The sequence below is a fragment of the Aethalodelphis obliquidens genome, unplaced genomic scaffold, assembly GCF_003676395.1.
Source record: "Aethalodelphis obliquidens isolate GAN/ISIS:26980383/991018 unplaced genomic scaffold, ASM367639v1 scaffold1, whole genome shotgun sequence".
Lineage (NCBI taxonomy): Eukaryota > Metazoa > Chordata > Mammalia > Artiodactyla > Delphinidae > Aethalodelphis > Aethalodelphis obliquidens.
This window is the reverse complement of record NW_020837945.1, coordinates 5,692,100-5,699,770: the sequence shown is the minus strand read 5'-3', so window position 1 is coordinate 5,699,770 and position 7,671 is coordinate 5,692,100. Positions and strand designations below refer to the sequence as shown.

General features: G+C 50.9%; 1 protein-coding gene across 6 annotated transcripts in view; it reads left to right on the top strand.

Annotated features, from left to right (window-relative positions):
* The first annotated feature begins 648 nt into the window (after positions 1-648).
* Positions 649-7,671, top strand: part of IGSF5 (immunoglobulin superfamily member 5) — a 43,296-nt gene continuing 36,273 nt past the window's right edge. For 2 of the 6 annotated variants that reach the window (XM_027093744.1, XM_027093521.1), the window contains exons 1-2: positions 975-1,106; positions 4,517-4,592. In XM_027093744.1, coding sequence (XP_026949545.1) covers positions 4,529-4,592 — 64 coding nt within the window. In that variant the 5' untranslated portion in view covers positions 975-1,106; positions 4,517-4,528. The other 4 variants (XM_027093457.1, XM_027093376.1, XM_027093665.1 and 1 more) reach the window with 4 other exon arrangements.

Below are 7,671 nucleotides of genomic sequence, written 5' to 3'. Positions count from 1 at the left end.
GGGAAGAATTTATGGCAGCCTTATTTCCCAGGAAGTCCTGCTTTTAGTCAGAAAAGGGAAGCTCTGAGAAAGCTTTTTTTCTTTATTTCCTTTTTTCTTTTTTTTGCATCTGTTGACTCTCAAATGTCTTCAGCTTAAAAATAGTCTTTATGCCAAAGTGACATGTCTTGGGGTGGCATGTTCTGATCCCCTTCAACTGGAAGACACAGCATTTCCCCTATTTATTCGCTTCAGGGTCTTACTCTAAGCATATGATCCATACCTTCTGTTGTCACCTCTTCTGTGCAGATGCCCTTGACCCTGAGTCCCATGACAGGATTAGAATGTGATGGGGGAGACCAACCAGATACTCAAAAACAACTGTAAGAGAGCAGACAATTCAGTACACTGCTGCTTCGGGATTTGGGGGGATGGTTTTTCCCAGGAATTCTCAATGCTCTGAAAAGCCAAGTTCCTCAGTTCGCTTGCCAGGGGCTGGGAGTGGGGTCTGGAATGCCTGCAGAAAACCTCTTAGCAGTTCTCCTGCAAACGCTCCACAGGAAACTGGACTTGACTTCTAAAGCTGGCCCCGTTCCAGAGGACGTCACTCTCAGGACTTTTTTTTTTTTTCTTTCACAAAAGAACCTGTTCTTGTGGATGTGGAGGGGCCGGGCTGCGAGAAGAAACCCGCTTTGCCAGCTCCGGGCCTGTGCCGGAGCCCAAGGAGCAAGGTTGGCCGGTGGCCGGCCACGTCCACGTCCAAGGGCAGGAGGGGGCCGCCAGCCTCCCACTGGCCTCCTGCAGGACACAAGAAAGGCTTGGGGCAGGAACAGGGGGTGGAGGACAAGTGCGAGGGCAGCCTTGGCCCTGAGGCAGAGCGTGGTCAGCCTGGCCGGACCCGGGGCTGGCTGATGATTAATGGGGAGTCTGCAGCTCCAGGGCCCTGGTGCACAGCCCGGCCTGTGACGTGAACGACTTCCTGGTTACAGGTGAGAGCGGTCCGGATTCTCCGTGGCCGAGAGATTTGTTCCTGCGTTTCTGTGGGGAGAGCTGAGAGGCAGGAGAGGGGCCTTTGGGGACCGCAGTACCTTCGCTGAAGCCCCAACGGGCAGATCCACCTGTCACAGGTGAGACACCGCGTGGGCCTGGTGTGTGGCCAAAGGACTCCCCGCAGGTATCCGCTTCCTCCTGGGGAGCCGGTACTCAGCCCCTGGCAGGCCGCTTGCTGGTCTGGGGTGGGGGTGGAGGGGGAAGTGCTGGAAATCCAACACGTATCTGTTTCCCAAATTCCACAGAGTTAAAAATTGAAAGATCGGGCTGCTCTGCGAGCTTAGGAATTTGAGATGATTTCTAATCAAGCTTCACAGGGAGCTGTTCTCCGAATGTGTTGAAAGCCGAGACTCGCTGGAATTTGGAAGGTCTGGATTCAAAGGCTGGAAAATTCCTGGCACTCCCGTTATTGACTGGACAGACTTTAAATGCCATTTATTCTTCCCCAATGAGAGGCCTGATGGAAAGGAAATTGCTCTAAACCTCTGGAAGTTCTAAGACTCCCCACGCCTGGCAGGCAGGGCCAAGGCACCTCCAAATACGGGGGCGCCCAGAGCTGGGGTACTGGGGTGGAGGAGGGACCCTGGTGCCTTTGTATGTGCACATTGAGGTTTGTGGAGAGCCCCTTGTGTGCATTTAAATTCCCTCCTGTCCTACCTGTTTTGGGGCTTAGGGTTTATGCTGATGCCTAAAAACAGGATGTCTGCAGCCTCTGGATTTTATGATTTCAAGCTTTTTCCAAAAACGCAGACATAAGGGTTTGTGTGTGTGGGTAAATAAATGAAATGATCTCATCTGGCAACTTTCTTCCCAAGATAACCGGCTTGGTGGGTGCAGACGGGTCTCCTGAGTGTTTCTGCCTTGCCTGGGCAGTAGGAAGTGGTTGTGATTTAAATCCTGTCTTGATGCAATTTTCAAAAATATTTTGATATGTTGTGTTAGTTTCAGGTGTACAGCAAAGTGAATCTGTTATACATATACAGATATCCACTCTTTTTAAGATTCTTTTCCCGTAGAGGTCATTACAGAGTATTGAGTAGAGCTCCCTGAGCTATACAGTAGGTCCCTATTAGTTATCTGTTTTATATATGGTAGTGTGTATATGTCTATCCCAATCTCCCAATTTATCCCTCCCCCCAGGTAACCATACGTTTATTTTCTACATCTGTAACTCTGTTTCTGCTTCAATGCAATTTAGTAAGATTTAAGATTTTTGAAAGACTTTGCAGTTTTTCAACTAAAAGTAGATAATCCAAGTCTTCTGTAACAAGATGAATGAGAAGTAAAATCTCAAACTACTCCATAGAGATATGAACTTGCAAATTACCTGGCAAACCTTCCTTTAATTAAAGCAAACTGTCGGAGTTCAATTACAACTTAGAATCAATCTGGTGACAGTTCCTTCCTGTACACACCCTTCAAAAAATACTGTCCCCTCAAGATCCACGTCTGGGTTCCTGTAGCACTCGGGGTGTTCCTACATGCCCCCGCCCAGGGGGTTCTGCTGGGCTCTTAGAAATGGACTCGTTCTGTCACACAGTGAATAAGCGAGTTAAGTCATCTGGTGCTAGTCTGCAGCCTGGCTAACTAGACAATCAGTGACTAGAAGCCTTTCCTAGTGGACCTTGAGCTTATGCTGCAGTTTCAGTAATGCTGGGTCCGCACTTCACATTTATTGCTTTCAGGAAAATGTGTGATTTTTATAACTCGGCAGCTCAATCTCTCCTCCATCCTCCTCTTGAGCCTAGATTTCTAGGTGACTCGTAGAGCGATTGACTGGTCCACTTGTGTTCATCGAACCTTGAAAATTAGTAAATGGTTTATTTGGCGCTTGGTAATTTGGGATCTTGGATCCATCTGGGAAGGCCATGATTTCAGTTTGGTTTGTGTTCAGCTGCTGGACAGCTTGGTATCAAGGTGTATTTGTAGGGATTTACTGAGTCTTTTTTAGATGATGTCAGGAGCTGAGTTGCTTGGTGGGAAGGTCCTGCAGCACAGATGCTGGGACCCTTATATTACACACACCAGCAGTTAGGGTTTACTATACAGGCTGAATTTTGCTTTCCAAAGACATCAGAAAACGGGGATGGAAACCCCACGTTCCTGCTTGTGAGCTGTGAGCACCCCATGCTGCACTTACATGTAAAGTGGGGTCACGGGCCGGGCATCCCCGCTCCCTCACCCCCACTCTATTTGATTCAGCAGCTCGTATGAGGTGCTCTCTGCGGGAGCAGGCGAGGCAGCTCTCACCTGTGTCTATTTCAGTTATTGTATTTCGGCTTGTGGGTTGTGGTGGCCTATGTCCTGTTAGAGACGGCGATATGGAGCCCGGGGGTGTGTGGCAGCTCATCGCAGAATCCTGCGCGGGCTCGCTTAGGGAACCCGCTGCCCCCTGATTTGGGGGGAGCTGTGAAATCCACGTGGAGGCCAAAGCCAAAGTGAAAACTCCCCGCAGCTCGGGTCTCTGTGCTAAGGATGTGTGAAACAAAGAAACCCCTTCCCGGGTGGAGGAGCCGGTGTTTTGTAGACAGTTCACGATATGTTCAGTGGGGGATTTAACTTATGTGCTCTAAGCAGCGCTGGTGGCCTCCCTGGATAGAAGGGAAAAAAATGCAGGGGTGGAGAGCGAGCCAGAGGGTTATCAAAGAGCAAAGGAAGGGCCGAGAGATGAACATGACAGGATCCCTGGGTGCTACCAAGGGGCCAGGAAGGCCTTACTTGGTCTACCCTGACCTCTCTCCTGTCCCAGCCCCACAGCCCCCTCTATGGTTCCCCAAACGTGCCAGGCACGGTCCCACCCCAGGGTCTTTGCACCTGCTGTTTTGCCTGGGAAGCTCTTCTGTACATACCCGTGTGCCGGTCGCCTCACCGCCTTCCCTGTTCACTGGGCACCTTCCTGGGGGCCTTTCTTTGACCTCTGCATTCGAAGCACCAGCCAGCCCACCAAACACACATCCCCTCACACACACTGCTCTCTTCTATTTGTCTCCATACCTCTTACCACTTAATAAGCTTGTGATCTAGTCCCTCCTTTTGCTGTCTGTCTTCCCTTTTGCTAATGTACACTTGTTGTGAGTAGGATTTTTTTTCTCAATGATTAAAGCATCCCGATTGAAGTGAGTAGCAGTATGCCCACGCTCAGACCTTTTGGTTAGTGATTCTGTGGTCGTGGTACAGCACGTGCTTCCCACGACTTATACATGGGCTTGGGAGGAAGATCATTGAATACACTGATTCTCACACGGGAGCATCTACAGGAATCTGTACAATGTTTAACTTCAGGCAGATTTCTGAGCTTGCCCCCCAAAGCTTCTAATCCAGCAGGTCTGGGGTGGGCCCGAGAATTTGCTTTTCTAACAAGTTCCAAGATGAGGCTGGTGCCACTGGCCAGGCTGACTTATCTCTCCAGGGAAACACACGAGCTGGGAGGGTCCCCATGCGCCTCTGGATGGAGACAGGCTGTGACCTGCCCGCTTTGCTTTCCCAGGTGTGGAGGAGCATGCGAGATGCGGGCCGCTGCCGAGGCATCCTGGCCGCGCTGGTCGTCATGGCTGGGCTGGCAGGTAGGGACCGCGGAGCTGGCTGGCACGCTCCCGGGCATCCACCCGGAGTGGGCGGGAGGGGCTCGGAGGAGGCCACGGGGGCGCGTGGCTGCCAGCAGGTTCTTTCTTAGGCTCTTCCTGTTGGGTCCCCTCCACCCCACCCCCTCCATTTCCTGCTGCGCCGACCTCACTCCGGAAGGGTCCTTCAGGTGTGCAGGAGCCCACCAGTCCTCCTCCAGGGGTCCCTGCTTGGGTACCTTCCCAAGTTCATTGCTCTTGTTGAAGCATCCCATTCCCCCGCCTGGATATTCTCCCCTTCCATTTCTACCTAGTCTTCGAGGAAGACCTGACTTGGGCGTCACCTCCTCCCTGAAGCCTTCCTGGCCTTGCAGTTTTCTGGGTGATAACCCCACATCTCCCATTGTTGGCAGAGTGAGGGGCCCACTGTGAGACTTCCCAGTCCTCCCGACAGTCCCTCCTCATCCTGGAACTTTCCAAGAGTATCAGTGGGAATAGATTCCAGGTGCCCCAGGCCAGGGTCTCTGGCTCAGATTCCGCGTTGCAGGAGATGGAGTGTGCAGACCCCCGGGTGCTTAGGGTAACAGGAGTTTGTATGCCAGCTTTCTTTTGACTATGTCTTGTCTTGATTTCATGGCTTCTGTCTGGTGTGTTTGTCTTGTTTTCCTAGCTAGGTTTTAAAGTCCTCAGGGTATTCTTACTTCAGGGATTTTAAGGCGCTGTATTGAAGAATAATATACATACAGAAAAGTGCACGTCATAAAGGTACAGCTTGATGAAATTTTACAAACTGAGCACCTTTGTGTCTCAACGATGAGCCCAAGAACACTTCACAAATGCTTTCTTCAGCCCCTCCCCCTCCCTCAAAGTGACTTTTAGTTGCGTAGATAAGTTTTGCGTGCTTTATACTTGACACACCTATAAACTCTGTTTCAGACGGCTAGATAATAGTTTTTTTTCTTTTTTTTTAACTCCATCCACGACAGCTTGAAAACATAAAACAGAATAAAATAGTATAGGAATGATCAGAGTGTGTGATGTGCAGTCAGGACTGTCTTACAAAGTTTGGTTTTGGGTGTGTTTACACATTAAGACAAGGGAACCAGGCTGTGGTGTTAACATGCATTTAGGGGCAAAGATGTCTGGAAGCCCGTGCCTTCTAGTACGTGGTGCTAAGCGTTTAGTAGGTGCTTGATAAGCATTTGTTTGCAGGGTGGAGAGGAAAACATTTTCCCTGCTTGTGTAGGGACTCATGCGGTTAGCAAACCAGGCTCAGCACACATTTTAGGGATACGGCTCCAACGTGGCTGTCTCAGCCACGGCGGTAAAAATCTCTTCCGGCAGCTTAGCGGGAAACTGATGAACTCTGCGTCTACAATTTTTCTGAGCTATTTTTCCTGAAGTACTGTTTTGAAGGCAGGGATGGCTTGGGTTGAGGTCTGGAGATAGCTATTCCAGGAGGGGAGAGGATTATGGGTAATCCTAGAGCCCTTTGGGGGATGGGGTCCATTGCAAAAGCCTGAACTCCTAGGATGCTTCATCATGGAAAGCGTCGGGTAGAGACACCACCAATGGCTTTGAATAGCTGAGGACAACCTCCACGTGCCCCCAAAGGACTCCTGCCAGCCCTTGCCTGTCCACCTTGCTCCTAGCGTGATGGGTTATTTGTTCACTCGGTGAATATTCACTGGGATCTTCTTACATGCCATTTAGGTGCAGGCACTGGGATGAGCAAAACCAGGCGCAGTCTCTGCTAACAAAGAGCTTAGACATCAATTGATAGGAAAATCAATACAAAATCACCACCATGACAATTGCTTCACTCACCCGAAAGTCTGTTATGGCTAATTTGACCTGCACAGGGTGGTCTGGGAAGGCTTCCTGGGGAGGAGACAACTTGGCTGGGAGCTGAGGAGTAAGCGAGACTAGTTCTTCAGGCAGTCACTGCCTGTGCAAAGGCCCTGGGGCCAGAAAGAGCTGGTGAGTTGGATAAATTGAAGATGGTCTGGTGGGTGGAGTTTGGGGCAAAATGAAGTTGGAGAGGACGTTGATGTGAGACTAAGAAGGGTCTTAAGGTATGGTAGTGTTAAGGGTGATCTGGTCTGTATCCTAAAGGATGGAAATATTTTAAACGAAGTCTGGGGTGTTGGGGTGGGAGGTTGGAAAGGGTACCTGGTCACATAGGCATGTTGAGAAGACCCATCTGGCTGCCCCGTGGACAGCGCAGTCTTGGGTGATGGCGGTGGCACAGCGGTGGTGGTGGCACCTCCTGCTATGGTCAGCGGGACATGGGGGGCAGCTCTGATACACCTCGGGACCCCCTCCCTCACTTGCCAGTTTCCTTCTGATGCTCCCAGCCCCCGATGTGTTTTGACTACCATTTTCTCCATCGGAGCTGTCTTACCTGGGCACTTCCCTTCTACTGCCCTCTGCTTTATTTCCCTTTATCCCTTCTGCTTTTAATTGTCTGCTTGTCTGTTCATCTCCAATGTTAAGTAAGGGATGGGAGAAGGTGAGGGGTCTACAGGTGCAGGAGGGAAGCTGGAGAAGAAGTAAGTGGAAGAGTAGAGGGGTTAGTGGGTGCAGACCCTCTGTGCCCCACACGCCAGGGAGACGCCTGGCTGCTACTCCAGGGAGCTGAGAAGCAGCAGTTGCAGAAGAATGGTACTTATGTTTAGGATCTATCTGCAGAGGATTGGGAGGGGCCGGGCAGCTGGCCCACATGCTACCGTGTGAGTGATTTCAGTTTTGCAGCTGTTAGGGCACAATGAGTAGAAGAGAACCTTCTCAGTCCTGGGTGGCAGCCAGCCATTTACACGGAGATGCCTGGTGGAGCGGGATTTGCAAGGCAGGAGGAAAGCAAGGGGTGGGGGGGCGGGGCTGAAGCCCTGGATGTGGAATTGGAGGGTGTTGGCATGAATAAGCATCTTGCAAGTTGATCATCTCCTGCAAGGGAGGACCCGGTGTTGGGTGATCACCGTAGCTGGTGGCCGAGGTGGGTGCGGGGACACTCATCGTTCCCGTGGCTCTGCCCCTGGTTTGGCCCTTTGCTCTACAAAGTGAAAGGGAGAGCAAAGGGGAA